This window comes from Topomyia yanbarensis, chromosome 2 (assembly GCF_030247195.1).
Source record: "Topomyia yanbarensis strain Yona2022 chromosome 2, ASM3024719v1, whole genome shotgun sequence".
Taxonomy (NCBI): domain Eukaryota; kingdom Metazoa; phylum Arthropoda; class Insecta; order Diptera; family Culicidae; genus Topomyia; species Topomyia yanbarensis.
Window position 1 is genome coordinate 311,511,682 of NC_080671.1, and position 27,600 is coordinate 311,539,281.

Here is a 27,600-nt window from a genome sequence, read left to right on the forward strand (position 1 = left end):
TTCACTGTTATCCGAGGCACCACGGTATAGGAGGGCAACTTTCCCATCAGCTGTTATGACCGGGGTAATTTTCTGTTGAACCTCCACCGGTTCACTCTGACTCTTCTCGCTTAACTTCTTTGCTTTATCATCATCTGTGGATTTTGGCTCAACCTTATATACAATGCCCACCTTTCCATTCGGTGTGGAGATCACTTTTATCGAATCGTTCTTTCGTAGTTTTCGATTGCTGGACGATAATAGTTCGTCGCCGTCATCAGCGAAATCATCGAAACGAGATTTGAAACGATGCGATGCTGTTTTACCTTTGATAAAATCGTGCATCACGTTTCCACCATCCGACGATGAACCCGTTGCAACGTGACCACTTTGACCAGCTTTCTTACTGTCCACTTCTTCGTCGCTGTAGTCATCGTAGTAGTCGTCGTCATCGTCAAAAATTGGTTTCTTGTTCTCCTCATCTCGTTGTTTCTGCTTACGAATTAACGCGTCGACCTCCTCGTAATCATCGTCATCGAATAGATCGTCATCCTCCTTAACCTCTTCCTCTTCGTCCCGCGTAAATAGCGGCTTAGATTTCATTTGTTCGAGCTGTTTCATCAGCTTTTGGAAGTCATCCATCGGTTCTTGACTGGTGTCTTCCTGACCCACGGCCTGATCATTCTGCATCATATCATCCTTGTCGAAATCGGTCTCGAAATTGACCCAAATATCACTAGAACTAGTGTTATCTCTTCTAACACTATCGGTTACACTTAAACTAGCTAAATCTAATCTTAAACTATCGAATCCTGCTACTTGCACTGCTGCTGCTGATGTTGCTGCTGATATTGGTGTTGATGTTGTTCGGGTAGTCGCGTCTTGCAGTCAGTAGCATTTCTTTGTACAATGACATTTGCGCACGATGTCTAGGTGCTTGATGTATTTGGTATTGTTGCTACACACCATGCGTACCTACGGTAGAGAAAAATAAATGCATTAGATAATCGGGGTAACACAATCATTTCAGCAACGAAACACTTACTTTTCTTCGTCGTACGACTTTGGCTGCGCAGCATTGGTTCCCACAGCCTCCCACACATTTTGCGTACTTCAACGGCTGCCGGGATCTGCAATCATTTTCTGTGTAAAATTCTCGCACCTGCTCCTTGCGGCAAGTTGAAGATCCTGAAAGTGGTATGATGGCAAGTTAGAATGGTTTTTCATTTGATGTACAAAAATCATTGAAAGTTGAAAGGCATTGATCTCACTCTATCAAACAAAAACGACAAACTTGCAAGTATTTTGTATGGGAGAAAATTTGTTGTACGAGACTTATAGGATAGAAACAAGCCCCGAAATTATTCGAACAAGGTTATATAGCTTCCATAACGTGTACATTCATATATAGACCTCAATTGTGGTTCCTAGTATAGTTACATTTCCGTATAGGTGTAATCTTGAATTAGAATTGTTCTCATAAGAGATCGTTGAGTAACTTGGCTTCTGTTTAATCACAATCGGTAGAGTTCGAGACCTTCCTGCACTGTATACTAAAGTTCCGACGAAGATGTCAAGTCCAGTATTTACCGTAACGTATAACACACCAGCTATCAGCGTATATAATATGACGTTTTCGTTGATGGATCTGTCTCCTTTTTCCGTTTGATGTAGGCTCGATCGAGCAAGACATTCGAGGGTTTCGCTTCTTCGTTCCAAACTTGTCGATATAACTTCCCTGATTCATACTATAGTGACCAACGACATTTTCAATGTGGATCCCGAGAAATTGGCGAAGATCTGCTCAAGTTGACATCTTGAGTTTTTTCTCCAATGCTGCGTGAATGCGTGAGGTAAAAAATAAATATGTCTGGTTTACCTTTACCGCGTCGGTACTCACCGTAAAGAGTAACATGTCTACGTTTACCAGGAGACATGTTAGTGGACTTGAGTGATTGTGATTGAGCATAACTGCCTAGATTCCCACCAACAGAAGACGAAAGTTAAGCCCGTAGGATATCAACCCTGTTTCTAATGACCCTGCCACTTCTAGTTTATCGGAATTTATCGTGAAAGATAGCAATTTTTATTTCAAATGAGTATAAAGCACCCTTAATTGAAAAATTATCTCAAAAACTCAACGTAGGGGTTAAGTATTTTTTACATAGAATGTGTGTGCAAAATTTGAAATAAATCGGTTAAGTAGTTTTTGAATGGCAATTAACACCAAAAATCTTGTTTTTCCAGAGATGTTCTACAAAAAGCTTCATCACCGAGTCACTTGTCGATATTCTTGCATAAAAATTACAGAATGTTATTGAAATGATGCATTATAATGTACAAAAGTTTTGGTCAATTCGCTTCACCCAAAGTTCTAAAAAAATTCGCAAAAAAGTGATTTTTTTTCTTGCTGGTACCCTTACCCCCCTCTCCCTTACAATAGTGAATACAAAGAATTAGTATATTGATGAAGTTTTTAAATTGAACCGCTTTCAAATGAGATTGAACGCATTTTTGAAAAATCATGTTTTGTTTCGAGAACACTTTCGATAAATTATTCGGGGCATAATGTCAATATTTTGTAACAATTACATGGAGTTGCGGGTTTTGAACATCGCATTGGATCCTACAACACTCATGTTCGCGCGATAATGAATCGGTCTCGTCCGGAAACCTCTACACACAGACAAAAAAAAAATATTGGTAAAAATAAGAGTTTTTCACACTCAGCAAAAAACAACCAACGCTCTCACTCTTAGCTTGAAAATGAAACTTTTATTTTGATTACTATTCTTCATTAGCTTAAAAGGAAAACTTACTTTTACCAATGGTTTTTTTTTCTCCTGTGTGTACCTTCGGTCCTAGCATCCTAGGTCCACGCCTTCAGCTGGACTAACAAAAAATGACGCTCATTCCCACTAGACAACACGTTCTATGGCGACATGACTCTAGTGGTATGGGGAATCTTATTATCTTCTATCATCTGAACCATACACTAAAAATTAAGTAGCAGATTCATGGTCCGCGCGCGATTATTATAACATAACATACCAATGCTCGAGCCCTTCGCGATCATCCATGCACACCGACGCCCGCGGAATAACACCTTTCATTTTCATTTTCATTTTGCAGCGTTTGGTGGGGCAATGAGAGCGCAAGTCAGTCGAAGGCCGATGATAGGAGAGGTAATGGAAGCATTGTCCATGCAGACCACAAAAACGCCATGGGAGAGGAACAGGATGTGAGTTGGGCTAGAGTTTAATGAATTGATGTATACTTGACGAATAATTGCGCTGCAAAATGTGATGAAAAGGTGCATTGAACAGTACTACTGTTGACTGTTCAGAAATAAATATAATATAATTATATTTATGATTCATAAAGTTTGATAGCAAATGTATGTATTTTGTGATTATGTAATGCCAATTTATAAGTGTTAAAAATTTCATTTTATCCCGTGGTTTTATCAAGTTAGCGAAACCGCAATCATAGATGTGCGCGGAAGATCGCGAAAAGCTCAAGCGTTTGTATGTTCACGTGTTTGTCGCGTATGCCAGATCGTATGTGATTTCGCGTGTATAAATTCGATTTTGTAACTGTGTGGCCATAAGCATATTCGCGTGTGTTCTTGAATGATCGCGCGGACCGTGAATTTGTTGCTTAGTTTTTAATGTACGGTTCAGGTATCTACTAGAAGAAAGTTCCCCCATAACACTAGAGTTCCCGGTGACGTTTCCATGGAATGTGTTGTCTAATGAATATGAGCCTCATTTTTTGTTGGTGAAGACATGAATCTAGGCTGTTAAGAACGAGGGCAGGGACATCCTAACGTGACCGACTCATGATCGCGCGAGCGGTGGGTTGTTGGCGAGATCGCGAGTATGTGTGAATGATTGGATGTGTGGATGATTGCAATTGCATTTAGGGGAACGCAAAAATTTTGTTTTGTATTCTCAAAGGCCCCTCCTCTCATATTGTGACAAGTGTCAAAGTAAGCTCAGATGCCAAATTTCATATCATTTGGATAATTCTAGACTCCCACCCACTTCGCTTGAAATTTTTGAAATTGGTACTATGGGAAAATATGGAGGAAAAATATATTAAATGCTATAACTTTTGAAGTAGCAATTAGAAAATTATAATTTATACCTCTTTTTAAAGGAAATACCCTTAGTATTTGAATGGCGATATTCTTGTTTCTAAAAAAATGCGGGAAGGTGGGGTACTGGGTTATTTTGGCCCTAAAATCCCCGATTTTTAAAAAAAATTCTGCTCCGTTATGGAAATCGTACTTATTTTGCAGCTTTTCTAATGTGAAAAAATCTCAGAAATCGAACGGAACTTTTTTGACCTTTGTCCGAATACGAGAAGTTGGGCTTATACAAGCTACAAATCCATAAGCATAAAAAAATGCAGTCTGGAGTCCACCGCCAAACCCACGGATCTCGCAAACGGAATAACACCTTGGAGACAAAGTTTTAGCACTTATAAATTTACAAATGCGGTCTCAAGAGTGAAAGTACAAACGCTCGTGTTTGCGTGATCATGAATCGGTTAGATCCGGAAGTTCCTATTGTCGGCCCTAGCAACCTAGGATCCACGGCTTACATATACTAGGCTAGCTCGTTAGAGTGTAAACATTTGACGAGCGCGCGTCATAGAAATCGTCGGCGAAAACAATTACATGAAAATAATATATTGTTTGCTGCTAACGAATGATCGGCGCTTGATAAATCTCAAGGAAGCTATGTCGATGTCCAAAACCTTTGCTGTGAACAGAAAATTACGGTGGAATATGTTTTCTATGGCATGCAGCCAAATTCTCAATTTACGCTAATAATCACATAGATGCATTGATTATCCACTGCGTCTGGTGTAATTGTGGAGTAATGTAAGTCAAGAATCCATTGCACACTATTTTTTCCACCGTAAGAGCTCAAATATTGTCAATTAACAACTTTCGAGAAATTAAGATTGCTGGACTCTGACGTCACCGAAAACTGTCATTTCGCGGAGTAGCTAGCCTCGTTTCTGTGAGCCGTGCTAGGACCATGCCGTCAGTTGTACCAATTAGAAAAATAACGTTGATATCCACTATAAAACACGTTTTATGGCGACTCACTCTCTTCTAGCATCTGAACCGTAAACTGAAAATGAAGTATCAGAGGAGGAGATAATGATTAACATTGTAGCAGAGTACTTACACACGATTCAGTGTTCATTTCACCTACAAATGAATTACAACATCTATCTATCTATCTAACTTAGTATGGAAAACATATTTATATTTCGCACATAAGTGAATTAATCATTGAACTGTGTGTTTCTATAGAAGCGCAATCATAAAGTCAACAAGTTTTTCAAGCAAACTTTTAAAGTAACACAATCATTTTTAAGGCTCGAAAACAGCATATTGAAACATTAAGCCCTGTTTTGTGCTGTTCACATAAAGCTGAGGAATTCCACGAAGATCCCTCCGAAAATTTTTAAAAACGTGATCGATCTTCGATTCCGATCAAACTTTACACATTTCGTCGGCATTGAAAGACTGAACATTTTTCACAGTCAATGAGATCATTTTGGTTCAGGAAAATTTTTTTAAAAGGACGTAGACGTGCAGCACTTCCAAAAAAAAAGTTCGATTGCCGTATTTTATACAACAAAACTACTGAGAAAGAATTACATAAAAAATAGTGACATTTTTCACAAAATGAAAAAAATTATGTTAAATTTTAATTTACAAAAAAAATCCATTTTCCTAGTTTTATTTTTGGTCAACAAAAAACCCAAACAAAAACTGAAACATTTTAAATAACATTGCATAATGTAGAAAAATTGTTAGTAAAAAAGTTTTTCTTGCATTAATTTTATTAATGTTTTATATTTCATACGAATTGATCGACCAAACTGTATTTTTTTACAGAATATGATTCTAAAAGTCATTTTAAATCAAAATGGATTTAACGAAAATCTTCCAAAATGTGATAGTTTTAGAGATAATTTGAGCAAAAACAATGAATTCGTGAAGGCCCTTCCTTTAAGTTATTCGCATTTCTCCATCATGAACTATCAACAATCAAATGCTCATCATTTTAACCCATTCATGCCCATGTTCTTTGTGGACAACAATGTTTTCAAACAGCTATAACATTTGATTGAGGCAAGATTTGCTCACAAAAACTAGTAATGCTAATAAACCATTGCGTTTCATTTGAGTATTACAGGAACAAGGATCAGCTCTAGAACTGAAGTTATTGCAATTAGTCTGATTGGATTCCGATGGATGCTGCCAGGGACTTACATTGATGACGGAAAATGAATTTTTCATATACCTTCGTTATGTTGGAATATTATTGAAAACTGATAAAACTTATCAATTTAGGCTGTCTTTGGCTACGTTTTCCACGCAAGTGAACTATTGCAAATATTCTAAGAGATTGGTATTGAGCATTGGAAGGTAAAAATTGAGCAGCTTCTATCACTGCGAGGGAAGCATCTATCTTTATGAAAAAGGCTTTTCGTGTATCTTGACCCCGCCGTTTTCATGGAAAAATAGTTTTGAAACCGTACCTGCACTAGAAAAAAGTTTGGCATGAAAGGGTTAAACACAAAAGGGATTTTTGGTGTTTTTGGATCATAGAAGAGCAATCAATAAGAAAGTTTCCTTAACAACATCTTTTAACATTCTTTTATAATTCATACTATTTTTTCATTTAATATTATTCTACATGCCGTTTCAAATCTAGATTATGATTGTGTTAAAATTTTAACAACAATATTCCACAATTTCAATATTATTGGACCATTAAATCGAAATATATTTTCAATAGCTAATTATCGTTCAAATCTGGAAGAAATGGAAAGTTAAGAGAGCGATCAATCTGCTTCCTCGCCTCGTACAGATCAGAAGTCAAAAAACGCACCGCTTGTGAACAGCACGCAAACAAAAATAATACGCTCGAGGAAATCATGGACATTCATAAGCCAAACACAACTGCAAAGCTTTGTTTGATTCGACGATGACGACGCCACTTTCTCATGAAATCTCTCAGCTGTATTTTTTTTGCGTTTATGAACAGTTTTGTCAATTTAGATAGGTGTAGAATTTCACGTCCACGACTAACAACAAAAAAATCAAAAGCACCAGTTACTCTCGCTGTTGAGCTAAACGAACATTTCTCTTCGCCACAGAAAACAGAAAGGGCAGAGTAAAGCATTAGGAAAGCGGCATAGTGTGCAGTGTATTCTGGAGTTCACTACCTATGATCGCAAATCACTCCCATAAAGATGAGAAATCCCATAGAATAAGGGACAAATATGCGATCATGGGCACTACTCATTGGGCAGTTCATTGCGAGCGCAAAAATTTCGGATTATCATTACAACCGTTGCTAGGGATGACAAAGGAGTAAAGCTTTGCTCACTGGCCTTCAGTTCATAAACGCTGCAGGAGTATCCCGCGTTAATACCGGAAAACAATATTATAAAGATTAAAATTATCCGCCAACTCACCAGACCCGGAGAAATAGATGTACGACGCGGAGAACCACAGATCTTCTCTAAAAAATGGAGGTCTCGGGTCAAACCCGGAATGGTGGTAACCTTATAAGTCTGTCTAAACACTAGGCTAAGTTCCGTCTTTACAGTTTATCAGAGGAAATTGAGAAAATGATCAACAGCTGTATAACTAATTCATATACTGTTTGTCGATTTGTCGTTGAGTGAGATTTACCTGTTAGTTATTGATGTTGACATTGAGAGCTACTGAACCAAATCTACAAAAACAAACATAACAATTGCTTTGGATAGATAGTTTAACAAAACAGAATGCACACTGTGTTATGTCAGTCCGATTTCTACCATTGTCAACCAAAATCTTTTCCGATCTATAGGAATTTCAATATAAAATTTTAAGCTTAACATGCATTTCTTGAGGAAGATTTTTACCACTGTTCATTGTGTATTCCATATGAAAATCTTCCTCAATTGGTTGATAGACAAAAGCTTCCAAAATGGCGAACGTTCTAAATTGCAACAATTTCGTGTCAAAATAATTAGAATTTAAATTTGCTATACCGGAAAGGGGAGCTTTGAAGGGGTCCTCGTCGACGACTACCGATACCGAGCCCTCACCTTGGTCACAGAATTTGCCTTTGGCACCGTTCTTACACTTGCAAGAGTAGCTTCCTTTCCCGTTGGGAATGCACTTGCCACCCCGTTTGCACTGATGATTCTCACAGGGATCCACCTAAACGAAAAAGTAAAACATTATAGATTGATTGCCTGCCTTGTCATCTTTGACACCTACCTCCTTGAGTATCATAGGCGTTTCCTGCATGAAGTCATCTTCGACTTCTCCTTCGCTCTCGGCATCCAACAGAGCACAACCTGGCGTAACCTTCTGTTGACGAGCGGCGTTCAGGAAGTCGACCTGTTTGTGATTGATCCACACTTCCTTCATGCATCCCTTGAAGCTCGTAAGATTACGCAGATGCCATAACTTATAAGCCTGCTGACCTGGTTCCGGTGGTAGTCCACCAAGGAACATCGGGCTGGTTAGTTTTAGAAAATCTTTCGTCCCTTCATTAATTATCGACCGTGCTAGACCTCGATCCACCCGAAGGGTAAAATTTTTCTTCACCGCGATTAGTTCCACTAGATGGTACTTGCCGTCAGCTACCATTTCGAAGCTGTACATCGTGGAGACGGGATAGTTTCCAACGTCGTAGCTAACACGAATACGACCGTTGAATAGTTCCACGGCGAGATGTTCATTATTTCCGTCATACATTAAAACACCATTCTGCTGCGTACTACTGAACACGATAGTAACGTTTGCTTCCGGCTTAGTTCTCAAGGGTTCCAGCTCGACGAAAGAATCGTTATGCAGGAATGTTAAGCTTGTCAAATATTCACATCGTTTTCCCGAATAACCTGGTGCACATTTACAAATATAATCGGCACTAGATGGGTTCGGCTGGAAGCAAACACCAAATTTACACTCGTGCTGTTGACATGGAGAAGTTTGTGGGTACAGCATTGCGACCATCGGTGTTCCTTCACAGAATTTTCCTGTAAATTCAGAAGGACACTTGCACACATAATCATTGATGCCATCGATACATGTTCCACCATTTTGACACATGTGGTTGACACAGTCGTCAATATTCTCCGTACAGTTGATCCCTCGATAGCCAGCAACACACTCGCAGCTGTAATGCGTAGAGTGATCGACGCATTTGGCACCATTCTGGCACGGGTTAAAATCTTTACTGCAGAACTCAATCTTGGCTTCACAATACTCTCCAGTATATCCTGGCAAGCAAGCACAGCTATACGAATTGACACCATCCACGCAGGTTCCATTATTCAAGCACTTGTGATTGGTGCAGTCATCGATATTTATCTCACATCGTGCTCCTGTGTAACCGGAGACGCACTGACAACTGAAACGACCTTCTTCAAGCACCGTACAGGTTCCATTGTTTCTACAAGGATTGCCATAGCACGCATCGATCATCAGCTCACAGTGTGCCCCGTGGTAACCTGGCGGACACTGACATTCGTACTCTCGCTCCGGGAGCGCCCTGCAAGCGGCATTATTCTTACAAGGGAAGGTGTAACAAGCATCACACTTGGAAAGGGTTTCGTTGCTGACTTTGCCCTTGCAGACAAACTGACTAGCTGGCGTCGACAGGACGAGCTTGTCCTTCATTAGTTCCGGTTCGAAGCAGCGAGCAATGCCAGGTTCGACGTAGTCTCGTTTGACCCACTCCGACAGCCACTTCAGTGAACAATCGCAGTACAGGGGGTTACTGCCGAGGGCTCTGTGGATGATAAAAACAATAGATTATTAAGATTTTAATAAATAATAATACGTTCAAAAATAATAACGGTTCGTATTGTATTGATTCAGCCGAAATTTTATCCAAATTTAACATTTTCGGACCTTTACAATAGATAAGAAAGCGTAATATATTTTCAATAACTCATTATCGTCCAAAATTTGTTTCCATAGATCGAAAGGTTGAGAGAGTACTCAGTCTGCTTTCTCACTTCGTACAGATCAGAAGTCAAAAAACAGAAGCAAGCAAAAAAATACTAACCGCACCGCTCCGCTATAGTGTTTACAGGAGTGCTACACATACAACTACGTCATATGAGGCAAGTAATACTAACAACATTAAACTCCTTAGTCGAGGCAGAAAGCTTCGTAGCGAAGAACAATATGCAACACGACGTCGAATAAACGTTAAAAAAAAGAAAAGATTAATGTCGAAGTCAGAAGAAGTGGATTCCGTTACAAACCACACTTCCTACGTCAGCATGTATGTATACTTGTTAGAGCTCTTGGTTCGTTGGTCAGCGCCATTCTCCATATGCCACTGTGCCGCAGAGCAATGTACGCCGAATTCTCCCGTCATACACAACGAGCATTCGATAGTCAGCTTCGTTTAGTGCCCATGCCGTACAGGCTGTGTGAACGATTTGTATAGAGCAGGTTTTGTGGGTGTGTGCTAGCTGGGGGGCTATAGTTGATTACGCAAACCATAGGATTTGCAGGCGCAACACGCTTTTTTACCTAACTATATAAGAGTTCGTCGACAATTTCGTAACGTACCTTACCGATTTTCTCCTCGAAACGAAAATTGTTCGGACTGCCACGCTGTCCACCACATACCGTGTACTTTGTCTTATTAGAGTTTATAGTCATTTCGATTCTGGAAAACTGCCTTTTAAACGATAAATGCCGCTTCTACTGCTCTGCGATCAACGCCAATGATATCAATGTTGTTTGCGAAGCGAAGAAGCATGTGATAGCTCATAATGATGGTTCCGTTCCTTTGTACATTAGATCGTCCTATCGCGCCTTCGAGCGCTATGTTGAACAATAATTTTAAGAGAGCATCACCTTGCTTCAATCAATTTAACGTCACACGCGAGTCGTATATTTCTACGGCTATTTCGACACAGGAGTGGTGTCAGGTGTAAGTTCGCCTCTCCGTGCATTCTATTGACCCACGTCAACAGGTTTGGAATTAGCCGGCAGGTGTCCCTTCCTTTCTGAGTATTGTCCCATTCTTACTGTCACGTCGTCATCGAATCGATTCTCACAATCTTCCTTACGTTTTTGGTGTTCCTTCGAGCACTCGATATTCCCCATCGGGTGATGCAAATGGCGATCATCCAGGCGAAAACGTATACTGCCTACGACGATATTATTCTGTACGCGCTCGCGACTCATACGGCCGTCAGCCGAAACGTCCTGTTTAGCTTTTCACGGTTTGCTGACGATCTCGTGCTGCTTCTCGGGGCGTTGCGTTCGTTGCCTTCGCCGACTTTTCGCAGGCGCTGTCGACGTGGTTGATGAAGCTCACCGGTCGTCCATTATCACTCTCAATTGCTTCAATATACGATTTGATATAATCACGTGCCCTCCAACGTCGATCTGCATTCTCTGAACCGCTTTGCAGTTGCTGACCAACAACACCTCCGTCTCGTCGTAAGCTATCTGCAGCTTGACCCCGTTCATCAAGTTCTCGATTGCGTCTATTGTCTTCGTCACCATCACCACTCCATCTAGTGTCTCACCCATCACCGTTAATGACACGTTGTCCGCGAAACCAACAATTTCCTGGGCGGCTGCAATGTCAAGACTACCTCGTACATCCCGTTCCGAAAAGTTGGACCGAGAAGAGAACGGAGCCCTGAGCAATCTACTCTGAAAGTAGCTCTTCAAGATCTGCCATGGTTATTCTGTTCAGCGCTGCGGCGATGGCCTCCCAGCTGGTGCTGTTGAACGGATTCTTCACATCTATCGTAACTATAGCGCAGTTTCGATCTCCTCTTAGCTTCTGTTTAGGTGCCTTCTTAGTACGAGCATTGTCCGAATTACCTATGTTCTTTGCAGAATCCTAACTGAATCCTGAAACGGCCGCGTTCACCCTCCGTGCATTTCGTCAGCCTGTTAAGAATAATTGTTTCCAGGAGTTTTTCAAATGTGTGGCTTTGGCAGCTACACTAGTCTCTGTACCTTCTACATTTCGAGAAAACTGCCTTCAGCTAGACCCTTCTACAACCACCCTGGACATGTTCGAATATGCCACGAGATTTCTTTGATTTTAGTCGCATCGACGCTTAATTGAGCTCCTCGTTAGTCACTTGCCACTCGTCTGTATTTGCTCCTTCTTCTTAACTGTACGGTGTCGATGACCAGATAGTTGGACCGTGCTTCTGGAAGAGACCCTCACCCTTATCTTTAGCTTACCAGGGCACATTTCAGCTGGCGTCGATGGACCCTCATTTTCGCCTTCACGACTCGGTACGCGTCCCCAAGTGTTTGGCATCTACTTCTCAGCACTTGCAGGAGTTATGGCAAAATGGCTTGCTAAGCTTGATCTCCCGTTTTAAAGCGGGTTAGCTTCCCGAGATATCGCCTTGCTCTCACTCTCCGATCTTGCTTTCTGAGCAAGCCTTCTGGCTCTAAGACATGCAGCGTGTAGCGTACCGAGCGACAAATTTACCAAGCAAGCTGGACGCCGTCTACAGCGTGACTACAGTTTTCGCGGCATTGTAACGTCACATTTGCACCACTCCCTTACTACGCCACTGTGCTGATGGCGATCGGGTACTGACGCGGGATAAAGAGAGATGACAATTATCTAGAAATTGCTGAAAATATCGGGATAATACTCCCAAAGCGACTTTGGGGATTCCATCCGATTCAGGAGCTTTCTTCATATTTAAACCTTTCGCCAAGGCCTTAGGTTCCTAATGGGAGACTTGTATCATTTCAGGGTTAACCCCCTCAACTTCGCCATACAGGATAATTGACTACATATATCATTGGATTGTGCCACGAGAAGAGCCTTTCTACGACATTTAGTTTGTGAAGGCACATTTCTAACGGTGTCATGGGGGCTCTGAACTTTACCATCACAACATGACAAGCATCGATCTAGGGGTTGGAGTCAGTGTTTCGGCATAGTTCCTTGAAGCTTTGCATTGTGTCATGTTTCTTCTGGCTCTAAGATAGCAGGCGAGAAGGTCTCCGAGTTCCTTCTTCCACCAGCAAGCTAGACACCGCTTTTTATTTATTTTCGGTTTTCTTGGAAAGGATATCCAATATGCCCTCGCTAACATTTCTGTTAACTCTGTCGCATTGAAGTCACATCAGTCGCACTCTGCGTGTAGTGCTTCAACAAAGAGATTCTTGTGCCAGGAAGTCTGTACCAGTACCGCCGTTTTCCACTTTGCATAGCCTATCTTCCTTTATATGGCAGATTCCGATCCCATTTGCAATGCCACAGTGGTCCAGGAAGCGAAATTAGCGGGAAACAATTGATTACGCTTTCACCTTTGGGTTTCGAGATTCGATGTCTTAGAAATATTTATTGTGCGTGACAAACTGCATCTTTTGGCTGAAACGGTTTTAGGGTGGTTCTTAAAATGTCAAAGTTGTAGAAATTATTTCACATTCTAGTTGAGATAGAATGATACTTTCTTCTGTAATATTCTAGAACAATCAATTCTGAGCAACTTTGTTGAAGATTTTTACTTTGTATCTCAAACAGTTTTCATTTTATAGTGAGTTTCATGCCATAACTTAGGGTGTCTCTCAAAAAAACAGTTTTCTCCATACAGTTTTTTAGTATGATTTTCTCACAAAAGTACTTTTCTGCGTACTTTTAAAGCATGATTAGAGGCAACTTTTGCTGAAAGAAGAAAAATTTTATCTTGTCTGGTTCAAAAGTTATACATAATTTTCACTGAAAAATACGCCCTTTTCAAATATCGATATCTCAAAAGGGGGCAAACGAAAATTGATAATTCTGATTGAATTTGAAAGGTTGTGCTTGTGTCTACAATATATAAAAAATAATGGAGAACGCTTTTTTGTCTTTCTCAAATAAATCAAATTTAAGTGAAAGTATTTTTGCATATATTCCTAGAGCGCTCATATAAAAGAAATGTTTATTTTACGCAGAAATGTTTTTGCCAATACTTTTCAAGGACCCCATAAATTTGCAGGCTTTTCATATTACTGATAGTAATATGTCATATGATATATTGACCATATTTCGGGCCTATTCGTTAGGGTGCCGCACTTTATCATCAATTACTCGATTTATGTACAATCGTTGAAATGCATATGAATTTTGAATCATATATCTACAATTGTTACCAAAATTTGAGGCAGGCTGTGATGAATGATGGGGCATTATAATTCTCTCTCACTCACGCGAGAAGAAGCCGATGTCCAAGTTTTCCGAGATAAGATGAGTCGCAAAATTTTCCGTCTTCACAAATAGCGTGAGAATAATTTTCCGGATAATATTTCTTTGGTTTTTTCCTTCTCACCGGAGAAGGTGATGATAATATTTTAATTTCGTGGAAACCAATAAAAGCGTCAAAATATACACTTAATTTCAGTGAAAAGCGCCAAAGAAGCACGACAGAATTGTTTTTTCGTGTTTTGGAATAGCGAGCGCAAAAAGGATACCGTGATAAACTCATTCGATCATTTTTCGGCGGTTTTATTTATCCGAAGAAATAACATGTTGTATTTATCCGGAGAAGTTGTGTGAGTGCCAATAACTTTTCATGTGAAAATGTGAGTTTTTATTGTCGCAGTAGCAAATTATCCGGACGCATTTACTCATATAAGCGATAAATGCAATGCCTGATTATGATCAATGCGTTAGGGTCAATATTTGCTTGATTCCTGAGAACCTATATATTAAAGAAAAACTTGTATACGAGCGCTATAGAAACTAGAATCGATTTCCTATTACTTCCACTACGATATCATCAACAATAATGGAGCCAGCGAAAATGCAAATACCAAATAGACACTGAAGTCTTTTACGCGCGTTTCCCCTGCGTAAAGGAACCTTAGTGTACATACTTATATGGGGATAGTTGTATTCGCGCAATTCTCTATTTTCGATGAAGCTTTGATCATACCTATTAATTTTTGTGGTAGAGGGTTACGTTTGATGATTTAAAATCTACAATATGTACGTCTTTTAAAGATGTCTAATAGCGGAAAGCGTTACCAAACATCTTAGCTACCACGAGTCGAACTCTCATCAACTCCCCATTTGATAATGAAAATCATGCTTAGTTTTAGTATTGCACATGATGTATTCAAGCGCTTTGCAAAGCGGTTTACCAAATCTACGACAGTTTTTCAAAATTCGTGTGAGTTTAATTGCAACTTGCTTGAAGATAAGAAGTTAATCAAAACAAACACTAATGACAGCTTTTTGGTTACAAAGCCAAACAATCAATATATATCTATGTTCCAAATCAAATTTTAGTGAATGATACAGACAGACATCTGTACATCTTCGTATATATCTGTAATATAAATCTGTAGATCGGAACATAACTGTATTTCAAAAAGTTTGCTTCTACGTAATTTTAGTTTATTTGAGGAAGACAAAAAAGCGTTCTCCAATTTTTTAATATATTATAGACACAAGTACAACCTTTCAAATGCAATCAAAATTGGCAATTTTCGTTTGCCCCCATTTGAGAAATCGACTTTTGAAAAGGGTGTATTTTCCAGTGAAAATTATGTATAACTTTTGAACCAGACAAGATAAAATTCTTCTTCATTCAGCAAAAGTTGGTCCTAATCATGATCTAAAAGTTCACAGAACAGTACTTTTGTGAGAAAATTCACACTAAAAAACTGCACGGAGAAAACTTTTTTGAGAGACACCTTACTTAATGACATGGACCTCTCTATAAAATGAAAACTGTTTGAGATACAGTTATACAGAATCTTCAACAAAGTTGCTCAGAATTGATTGTTCTAGAATATTACAGAAGAAAGTATCATTCTATCTCAACTAGAATGTGAAATAATTTCTACAACTTTGACATTTTAAGAACCACCCTAAAACCGTTTCAGCCAAAAGATGCAGTTTGTCACGCACAATAAATATTTCTAAGACATCGAATCTCGAAACCCAAAGGTGAAAGCGTAATCAATTGTTTCCCGCTAATTTCGCTTCCTGGACCACTGTGCAATGGCATATTGGACAACTTAAAGTAGACTCAATTCGGCGGGCAGTATGCTCAAGTTTTTAATAAAATTCTACTCAGTGTATTGGCAAAGTCCTATCGAGAATCCTGAATAAAAGATGGGTGAGTAATGCCTGTGTTACAATACCGCGTAATAACATATAATACGAAACAATATTAATTAAAACTTTATTCTTATGAGATAACAACAATATAAAATAAAACGTTGGAGCTTCTCGACTGACTTGGCGCGGGACAATCTAACTTGTGACTCCACTCGACACGGGCGACGTCAATCAATGTGACAGCTACGTCGGATGATGAGCCACCGCTGGGGTCGTTGGGTCACATAGGGTTGCTATCCCAACACCTCCCCCGTCCTAATAAAGCTGAAACGGCGCATATCTCACTAGAACTCACTAGAACTCTCGAATAGTAGCGAAACAGGATCAGTTCCTGCTGAGCAGCTTTGGGAGGACGGCGCTGATTACGTTGGGTGTTTGATGGTGGTTGATGCGGTTGTGTAAACGGTACTGGTGGTTATGCTGATATTTCGGGTTCCATAACGGGAGACTCCAGATCTGCTTTCCGACTCACACCGTTGTCTCATCTGGTTGCAATATTATTCGACCTGACCAAATCTTTAATAGTGTATTGTCTGGTCTTTGCTCTTGCTTGCTGTCATCTGATTTGTATAATGGCGTTGATGGTTTGGATCGAGCGACGGCCTTAGTGGTCTACTCAGGAGAATTTCAACGGAATTTACCTTGGTGTCGAGCGATAGCAGAACAGAAACGTATCCATCGCTTGGGCGAGAGGTTCTCCCCCGGACGTTATTTTTTCAGTGTGCTTTTTAAAGTGTCTACAAACCTCTCTGCAAGCCCGTTTGATTACGGATAAAAAGGCGGAGGCTTTATGTGTAGGATACCGTTATTGTCACAATATCGCTCACTCTTCGCTGACAAGGTGACGGCCATTGTCACTTATTAATGTCAAAGTCGCTGTCGTGATAATGCTCGCCTTGTTGGAACGACTTCGGGCACTTACTAAAAGCGTCAACAAGGATGAAATAAAACCAGCCGTCGACTGGTCCAGCAAAATCGAAATGCACATGATGCCATGATTTTTCTAGTAAGCCAAGATGCAAGAGTTGTTTTGCTGTTGGTGTTGGCAACACTGGCGCATACAATACAATAACGCACTAACTGAGTGATGCCGTCATCTATTCCTGGCCAATACGCTTAATTACGTGTAATCGACTTTATTTTATCAAAACCCTTGTGCAGCAGGTGGAGAACATGTTTCTGGAGCTTCGACGGTATGACCAGCCGTCGTTTGTGATATATCTGAAAATTACTGACAAACCCTCTTGACAAAGAAAGAACTTCTGAAGTTGATAATCCTGAAGATCGTTTTTGATTGGCCAGCCTTCTAATACGTACTGCATAACTTGCTTGGGAATCGGGTCTGTTTCTGTACCCGCCTTGAACGTGAGCGGTAGGGCTTCTACTGACTGGTTCACAATATCCTGCATGATGTTCTCGAGCTGAATAGACGCAATGACATAATCCTCATACGATCGACTGGGTGTGTTGATTAACCGAGATAGGACATCATCGTAGCCGAAACTATCCGTGGAAACATGCTGTATGCTAAAATCGTACAGCAGTAGTTTAACCTCCCACCGTTGGAGTCTGTTTGCAGTGCAGACTGGGATGCCCTTTTTGGAGACAAAAATCGAAAGAAGTGACTTGTGATCGGTCTCCAACTTGAAATGTCTCCCAAAAAACATTCGGTGAAAACGAGTAACTTCGAAAACTAGAGCGAGACCCTCTTTTTCGATTTGGCTGTAGTTCAACTCTGCAGGTGACAAACTTCGAGATGCATGACTAGTCGCCTTCAGTGTTATATCTGGACAACGATGAGCAATTCTGGCACCAATACCGACTGTTGATGCATTCGCCGATATCACAATCTCCAGGTGCCAACGGTGATTGCAATAATAGTAGTACGGCACGACACAAGTACGCTAGAATGTCCTCTGAATCCTCCTACACATATTTTCGACAAAATGGTGAAGAAATTGATTAATCCTGTTCAGTATAACAAAAAATATAAACGACCCAAAGCTTACACGAGTTCTCTTTCAAAATTTTGAAAAAGGAATATCATATTGAAAGGTAAGTGGTTAGTCACAATAAAAATCCCTTCAGGATTCTGACGGAATTCTACTAAGAATTTTAATAAAATTCTTTGTTACAATTTCATCAGAATGCTTGACAATATTTCATTAGGACCTTGTACATGATTACATCAAAACCCAGATAAAATTTTCAACAGATTACCACTCGAATCCCAATTTTCAGCAGAATACCATCCGAATCCTGAGTTAGAGTTCAACAAAAATCATAAGAAAGTAAACCAAGGGATCTTTACTACCCTCTCAATGTATGATACACACACATGTAACTAAAATGCATGAACTCCATTCCATATTCGTTACTTGAACAAGCTGCTCGTATTCATTTTACTCTGCCCTAATCACCAATGTCGTATATACAGGTCTGGCAAAGATGGCACTTTGGTATTCGTAAGATGAATCTTACATGAGTGGTGTGAGTGATCACAGTATAAATCGACTTGCTTTCGTCATAGCGGTCGTTCCGCTTCCATTGAATCGTGTGACCGCTATGACGTCGACCCGTTGTGCTTCTGGATTGTTTACATATTTTTGGTTGCCAACACTAGCAAACCGTGTGTTCTACCACACCTATATATACCTCATTGCCTAAACACTTCTCTGCGCTACAGACACTTTATACACAGACTTGCGGAGACAAGAATGTCACCAGAATGCTGAAATTCCTTTACAATTATAAACAGAAACATGGATAATGAATTCATCGGAAGAAATTTATCAAAATCATAATTAGAATCCTGAAAAATATTTACTTCAGAATCCCAAAGAAGATTCCGTCAGAATCATGAGAAGCATATGATGCGTCTGGCGATTGGACCCGATAAAATTACCACTTATAATCGACACACACGGACGGTGATAATAGAAATAAAACAATAGTGTAACGGATGATCGAACGTCGCCGGCGGCAGCTAAACTGCACTGCGTACTTTATTTTGTGCCAATATTATCAGAAAATATCACAGAGGCGAGGGGACGACTATAGGAAGCGCTCTGCCGCAACAGCATGTGATCAGAATTCTGGGAGAGTATCAGTAAGCAGTGCTGTCAGGTGTACAGATTAATCTGTGCTACACCGATTTTCAGTGTGCTGCACAGATTTTTAAAACTGCAATTTTCTCATTTTTCTGCACACAAACTAGCACAAATTTCTCAATTTTTTTATTACATGCTACAACAGCAAAAAAAGAGTTCGCGACTTCATGTTTTCAGACAAACTTACAGATTTTTGCATAAACTGCGTACAGATTGCAAAAAATATTACCCGGCATCCCAGTCAGAAACCGGCTTTAGAGTTGTCGAACTAGGTCAAATGATATTTTATGTGTCAAAATGGCTCACAGTATTCAATTTTCTCTGATCAGGGAGAAAATTTCCAAAAAATGTTCAAAATCTTCCAGGGATCCCCCTCTCCCCCTCCCTTTCTCACACGGGGCTGGCATAAAAGATCGACTTATTGCCCCATGTTTGTAACACCGAATACACCAGTGTAGAGTAATGTCGAAATCTAATATGCCATAAAAATAATCAATGTTGAAAATGACAATCAACCATGAATTCTTTAACAAGCGAAAATAAACTGAAAAGTGATCATTTCTTGTGCAACTTACATGTGAGTTATCGCTTGAAGATCAGAGAACGCTCCATCTGGTACCATAGAAATGTGATTCCCATGCAGTGACAAGACCTTCAAATTTTTCAACCCTGCCAAGGCAAGCTGCTGAACACACTGTAGGTTGTTGTAGCTGATGATGAGCGTCGATAGCCGAGTCAAATTGGCGAACGTGTAGTTTGACAATATGCTCACTTTGTTATTACTGAGATCTCTGCAAAATAACGGGAGAATTGCGGGTCAACAATTCATCGAAAATAGGGAAATGTAATTCCAACTCACAGTCGGGTCAGTGCCTTCAGGTGACTGATTCTGTCGGTATGGATCCTAGAAATTTCATTCGACTCCAGATATAGTTCAGTTGTTTCGGATGGAATAGATTTTGGAATCTCTTTAAGCTTTTTCCGTGAACAGCGTACTACGGTGCCAGTACACGTACATGACGGAGGACAATATCCTTCCCCGAGACATCCCTGGTCAGCATCCGATAGGCACTTGAACTCAAAGTGGGGTAAATCCTTAACAGGAACGTCGCGAACTTTAGTCGGCGACGCACAGCGAGCCGGTGGTCCACCAAGTTGCTTTTTGCGAAGCCAATCCGAGAACCAGCCCAGGTGGCAGTTGCACCGGAATGGATTAGAGGCAAGGTTCCTGAAAAATAAGAGATTCGTAAGCGTGAAGTGAGATGGATGATTCAAGCTAGATTACTTACAGTTGTGACAGTGATGAAAGAAAGTCGAACGATCCGGGCATGATACAAGAAACCAAGTTGTCGTACAACGACCTACATTGGGCGAGACGATTTAGCTACTGAGCGAAATAGAAATCATTTCAAAAGACTTACAAAGTTTTAAGCTGATGCAGTCCTAGGAACATTTTGTTGTGCACCTCAGGTAGCTTGTTTTCGCTAATATACAACTCCTGGATCTTGGTAGCACCTTCAAAGGCATTCGGTTCGATGTTCATAATTTGGTTTCGTCGTAGGTCCAATTTCACTAGATTCGGTAATCGTCCAAAAAGGCCATCCGATCGAATCCGATTCAATTCGTTGTCGTTCAACAAGCTTGAAGAAAACAAGTAGAAACATGATCAGTTTGCCTCAATGTTTGACAATTTTTTATGTTCAGTAATAGATATCGAAGTAATATTTTAGAATAACAGCTGAAATCGATACTCACAGCTCAGTAGTATAGAGCGGTATATCCCTCGGAATCTCTTTTAGTCCGCGAGCCGAGCAGTCTACAGTGGTCCTGTCGCAATGACAGACAGCCGGACACTCCTGATCCATTCGACACTCACCAGCATATTTAATTTTGCTAAAATCTTCGGTACCTACGAAGACAAAAATCACACATTGCCAATAAATGCCAAGCACTTTCTTCTATTCACCTGTAAACCTACATTTGAATTTCTCATCCTTCAGCGCCTCGATGCGACGGCGCTGCATGCGTTTGGGAGAATCGCAACGTGCCCCGCTCGTTTCAATAGGATTTTGATGCAAATAATCGCCTAGCCATCGTAGATTACAATCACAAATGAAGGGATTACGTGCCAAGTGTCTGTAAAAAGAACATGACCCGAGTGAACGCCACAGACGGGGAAAACCGGAAAAAATAATGTTAGCTCAAGGGACAATGGTTGTGTAACGGAAATTTAAACAGTCGTAAACAAATTGGAAATGGGATTGAGCATTTTAGCATAAACCGATTAGCTTTAGTGAGCGGATATTGACTTACAAAGTTTGAATGCTCTTGAGAGAGTCGAACGTGCCATTGGCCAGTGTTTGTATGTTGTTATCATACAGCGACAACAGGCTGAGATTCTGTAGGTCCTTGAACGCATCCCTCCGCACGCACGATATTTCGTTGGCGTTCAGCAGAAGCAGCTGCAGGGATGTTAATCCTTTAAAAACACTCGCCGGCAAATCCTTAATTTTATTGCCATAAAGGACACTATCGGAAGCGAACGACAAAAAAGGAAAACAAAGTTATTTATTTATGGTAATAAAGGAATAGCTTTTGATGATGAAACTCACAGCGACGTAAGCGATTTTAGACCACTGAAGGCATCGTAGGCAACTCGCGAAATATTGTTATTGGACAGATCTATCCGTTTCAGTCTACGATGGCTCGCAAACGCTTTCGGTGGAATTTCAGTGATGTAATTTTGCTCCAACCGCCTGGAAAAATATTTTCATTAGGTCGCTTATCCTGCCAGTTTTGCGAAGCATGACTGTCGGCATTCGACAATACTCACAGTTCGGTGGTGTCCTCTGGCAGCGTGGCCGGAACGCTAGTTAAACTTTTCTCGCGGCAATCCACAATACCGTCGGCGCACCGACACGGATGCGGACATAGGCTTCTACCGCCGCATTCCATCGGAGCGTTCTCTGTTAGACCTGTCGGTGAGGCGGAAAAAAGGTGAACAGTGTTTTATACGTTGTGTGCAACAGCAAAAAAGGATGCATGAGAGAAAGCTGTACGTTGTGCGATGGTCTAGTGGTTACCGACTACGCCAACGCACTGGCTTATCAAGACCGTGGCTGGATTAGACACGCAGTATAGTTTTTTGTATGTTTTATTTTCTGAATGGGTGGAGAAAATCAGAGATGGTACAAATGATTCATCTGAAATATGCATATTTAACCACAAATAACAGACGTTTAGACTAGAAAAATTAAAAAATTGAGCAATTTTTCAAATCGATATTAGCGTGTCCAATTAAGTGTTTTTACTTACGACAGTATCCCATTCGGATTACAAAAATATAAGACGAAAAGCACATGAACGTATGTCCCTTAAAATGGATATTTCAAAATGGGTGTTTTGTTTGATAACGATAGCTCAAAAATTTCTTAAAAATTATTTTTAAGGACTCTTCAACTATTGTACTAGTCGACTGCCATCAACAAAAATGAATCTTTGAAAACTCGATCAGCTCACCTTTGAGTCGATGCCTAGTCCCACCAGGAGTGTGTGCTTAAAATTTGAACCAAATCGGAAAAGTCTAGCTACCAGATCGACAGGCTTGAAGTTTTAATGGGATTTTTAGACGATTCACATGGAGAAAATCCACTTCACGTTTTACCGCTAGGTGGCACTATATGCATGGATTATAACTACAGGTGAAAAAAGAACGATAATGTGCGAAATATGGAACTGAAATTTTAAACATGACTCATATTATACTGTTAACTCTCTATGCCAACATTGAAGGAATTATTGGGATGTATAACGCATTGATGTTTTTTCAGGACATCTGTTCTTTCGGTACATCATAGTGTATGCCTGGAAACGAAAATAGATGCACCAATAAGGAATCAAATACTGATGAAGAAAGATTTACAACAGCGACCTGTAAGCACAAACAACAAATAAGAACATCCAACCGGGAGCATCATGAATGCAGTACCGATGATGACATGGACGTGAACGAAAACGCGAGAGAAGACGTACCGAATGACCACCAAGGTGCGGCAGATAACGCAACTAATGTTTCACCACCAAGGAAAAGGATATCAACATGCAGCAGTAAGATGCGTCAACAAGATCCGACGAACAGGCTGTAACGATATTATTTTTTTTCAATTTTTACATTTTGTAAAAACACGAAGGATCTACGGCTCAGTTGTGCTAACGCATTGAGCTGTGTCAAATATAATAAAAAAAATTATACAAGATCTTTGCGACAATTTCAACATGACCATCTTAAACACGGGAAAAAAGACACGGATCCCTACACCATCAACACGCGCACGCGCGTTGGAATAATCGCTATGCTCGACATCGCTACAGTTAGATTGCATGTCGAAGGTGATCTCTGATCCCCACGGTAGCGACCATTTTCCTATCGTGATTTCAATTGCTAACGGTTCAAGACCATCGGAAACCATCAATGTCTAGTATTGATTGGAAGAGCTACGCGACTGCGATATCTGATAAAATTGAATCCAATCAAGAGCTTCCTCCACAGAAAGAGTACAGGTTTTTGGCTGGCTTGATTCTCGACAGTGCTCAGACTGAACCGGTACCCGGCATGAACACCGACCTGTACGCGGGGAAGTTTACAGCGCATAAGGCTTTCCGGGACGATGGACTACCCGCTAGCTATCGATAGTACGCGTCATTAGACACGTGAATGAAGAATCTAAAGAAATACATAAAAAAACGCAGTTATTGGCGCCAGTTCGTCGACGGGTTAACGAGAAAAACCGCGATGGGCACTCCTTGGGGTACGGTTCGACGCTTGCGTAACCAAAACAGTAGGGGACCGTGGGGATTTCTGGACCATGGGGAGTTGTGAACACCGTTAATTTCCGCTAAGCCATAAATGAAAAAGGTGGTAACTACTATTAAATGTATCCACTGTCATAACGTCACTTTCAATGATCCTGTTTCAATTTATGTAACAGAATTAGCTGCTATACGATATATCCTTGGGATCATCGACACATTGCCCATAGACAGCCCGGGGACAACTTGACAGCTCCCATATATTGAACTCATAAGCAAATTTTGTGGTGATATGGTGATGTCATGGTGGCTCGAATGGAGCAAAATGTGAAAAAGGCACATCCTATATATTATTTTCCATATCTGCAAAAAATAAACAATTTAAGCATTTCTATCATCAAATTTATTTCTCTGTTCAAATTAGAAGCTGTTCTCATTCCGCTATACCTAAACAGAAACATAGATTTCATTTGAATTTAAAAAATCCAAAATAAAACAAATTCGATTTTCTTCCACTTATATTGCAATTCCCGAAAATCTTCCGGATCGAATCAACATTTCCCCAGGCATGAAATCCTCCGGTAGATGCCGTTCCGTTAGGCTTCAATCAGACTGGAGTAAATTGCCAGAATAGTTCTGAAGGGATCCGTACCAAAACCATCACAATATCTGCCGGACAGAATAATTGCAAAAGTCGAACAAAACTCTGGCAGGAGTCGAACTAAATTGTACATTCCTGGCAGCATTCTTGCTGAAACCGAGCACTACCGGTTTGCTGCCAGAATTCCGATAGAAGCACATAAATTCTATTTAAAATCCACTTTGCTAAATAGGTAGAAAATCCTACATATATTGTTTATTTTATACTAGAATTCTTGACGTTCTTAATGCACTTGAAACAAGATGTCGTAAGTTCACGAATTGTTAAGCTTGGTGATTTACTTTCATTGGCCAATTTTTTTTTTCATTTATATTTCTCGAGAAAAAAGCACCAATGATTTACCGACTACAAACTTCACACAACAAGAAAACTAAAACATTTTTAGGAAGGAGTTAAGCCGGTTGCTATAAACTACGACTTGCAGCTAAATTTATAATAAGATTTATGTAACATTGCTGACGATTTCCAGTTGTGGATACATTTATTCTCTAATAATATTTTTATTTATCCACATTTTGGAATACGCTTTTTCTAAACGTTGTTCTTGCCGCATTGACGGCGTACATAACACACGTAACGAAACACGCTTTTCTCTTGAAACTTTTTCGTTTCGTTGTTGGTGGTACTCGTGCAGAGAAGGCATACTAGCGCCACTATCAAATCGGTGGTACATATATGAAACAAGCACTATCTGTCAAGTTGTCCCTGGGTTGCCCATAGATAACAACTTCATCATTTCGGACAGCCTCCGCTCTATCGAGACTCTTCGTGCGATGAACCAAAAAAAAAAAAATTCTCGTATATGAATTTTGTAGTATTTGTCGTCAGAGGACACTCAACAGCTGGCAAATCTCGTGGAGCAATGAGGAGCTACGTTCTATTATCTCAAAGGTATCAATACACGTTGGATGCGCATTTGCGACGTATTGGGCTTGCAAAGAGTAGTCTGTGCGCTCGTGATGATGGCTATCACGACATCGAGCAGGTTGTCTGGGTATTCGCCAGGTATTGTCTCAGCTAAAGGGTTCCCTTCAGACCCGAGGTAGACCACCCAATGTTCTAGTTCGGGATATGCTGGCAACTCGCGATCTCCTCAATATGTCCCTTATTTATAACTTTATAAAAACGATAGATACCCCTATATAGCATACCCCTGTTAATTTTTCGATTTTAGGAATCCCTTGTTTGTTGAATTGTACTCCAAGCTTTAAGATAGCTGTAATGTTTTTTTTTATAAAAAAGACAATTGCTTCTCCTCTTGTATATCTGTATATTGTATTCTTTGTTATACACTCAGGTTTTTTACGCGGTGTTTTGCGCGGTATTTTTTAAAGCGTTTTTTGGCGGATTTTAAAACTTTTCATTTACGCGAATTTTGAAATTTGCGCGGTTTTTGAAATTACGGCGGTTTCATTCACGCGGATTTTTTAATTTATGCGGTATCCATTAACGAGGTTCCCATTAACGCGGATTCTTAAATTTACACGGTCTTCATTTACGCGGATTTTGAAATTTACGCGGGTTTCATTTACGCGGATTTTGAAATTTACGCGGTTTTCATTTACGCGCATTTTGAAATTTACGCGGTTTTCATTTGCGCGGCCTGTATCCCCCCGGGTAAAAAAAAACTAAGTGTATATGAATATTGTAATCCCAGTTTTAAACTAGCTGTAAAACCTCTCATAAAAGACTATTGCCTTCCCCGCTTTTGCAGATAGATTTGTATTTCTAGTTTTAAGATAGCAGTACAACTTTTCGTCTTAGATCATTTAAAAAAAATCAAAATTGTAATCTACAAGTTTTAAGATATTCAAAATGTAACTACTGTAACTACTTGCTGCACAACAACTTATTTAAGAAAACTTTATTTCGAGATCTGTATTGTACGCACCAAACGTATGAGAAAGATCTTATAAACTCGATATCGCCAATTTAATCTTTGTTGTGTTTGAATTGAAACTAATTTTATGGCAAGTCAATTAACAGCACTGACTGCATTTGTACTATCGTCTTCAATCGACAGTGTTGAAAACTGCCACTTTATTTAAATTCTTTCAATGGCTACCTAATATGTTTAATCTTACAATGGATATTCTTATTCAGTATAAAAACCTTTTTCTATGTGAGATGCAAAAATTATATAACTAAAATATTTAATCGTTAAACCAACTAGACAAATGGACTGTAAATCCCGTACTGTTAATAGTTAATAGATCACATAAAAACCTCTCGGTAAACTTGTTGTAAACATCACATAATCTCCACACATGATGGGAAATTAAACCAGAGCAATTTTCCACACGCTAACAACACGATGCTAGTAAATTATTTGGGTAAAAAAACGAAAATCATTAACTTGCCATCTCTATCACCGCGTTCTGTGGCGGCACATGTGCGTGATGCTCGGAGTGCCTATCGAGATCAGAGTGTTTCGTGCACAAACAGTGGCGCAATTTTCCCGGTAATTTTATTTTATTGATCGAACAGGACGTGACGGGCAAAACAAGTAAAAAATCAAAAAAGAAATCCAGAACCAATACCGGGACCGGAATCACCACAGTGACGACGGAAGAAAGGCGGACAGGTGGGTAACGGTAGACCGCCAGAACCCAGTGAGTCCTTCTGGTTATGGGAGAAAATAAATTAACATTTGCATATTCATGAGTGTCACGTACATATCCGGATGGAAAATTATTGCACGATCGATCTGTTTCTCGCTTGTTGCGAAAGAGCCTGCGTGGTGACCCCCGCCGCGCCGGTGCTGGGAAGCAAAGTCCAGTCAGCCGGAACAAGTGGAACATGCGGTCACACGAGCCATCAGTGAACGAGAGTGGTGAAAAATCTTTCCCGAACACGTTTTTACCGTGATAGGTACTCCGGT

General features: G+C 40.1%; 1 protein-coding gene across 3 annotated transcripts in view; it reads right to left on the minus strand.

Annotated features, from left to right (window-relative positions):
- Positions 1-814: 814 nt before the first annotated feature.
- Positions 815-27,600, minus strand: part of LOC131683563 (protein slit) — a 566,205-nt gene continuing 539,419 nt past the window's right edge. For 2 of the 3 annotated variants that reach the window (XM_058965640.1, XM_058965638.1), the window contains 13 exons: positions 22,083-22,224; positions 21,862-22,005; positions 21,563-21,778; positions 21,228-21,385; positions 21,005-21,158; positions 20,671-20,889; positions 20,539-20,610; positions 20,109-20,477; positions 19,825-20,040; positions 8,288-9,806; positions 8,056-8,227; positions 1,025-1,167; positions 815-954 (listed from right to left, as the gene is read on the minus strand). In XM_058965640.1, the coding sequence (XP_058821623.1) occupies positions 868-954; positions 1,025-1,167; positions 8,056-8,227; positions 8,288-9,806; positions 19,825-20,040; positions 20,109-20,477; positions 20,539-20,610; positions 20,671-20,889; positions 21,005-21,158; positions 21,228-21,385; positions 21,563-21,778; positions 21,862-22,005; positions 22,083-22,224 (3,611 nt within the window). In that variant the 3' untranslated portion in view covers positions 815-867. The remainder of the gene's footprint in view (positions 955-1,024; positions 1,168-8,055; positions 8,228-8,287; positions 9,807-19,824; positions 20,041-20,108; positions 20,478-20,538; positions 20,611-20,670; positions 20,890-21,004; positions 21,159-21,227; positions 21,386-21,562; positions 21,779-21,861; positions 22,006-22,082; positions 22,225-27,600) is intronic. The other variant, XM_058965639.1, reaches the window with a different exon arrangement.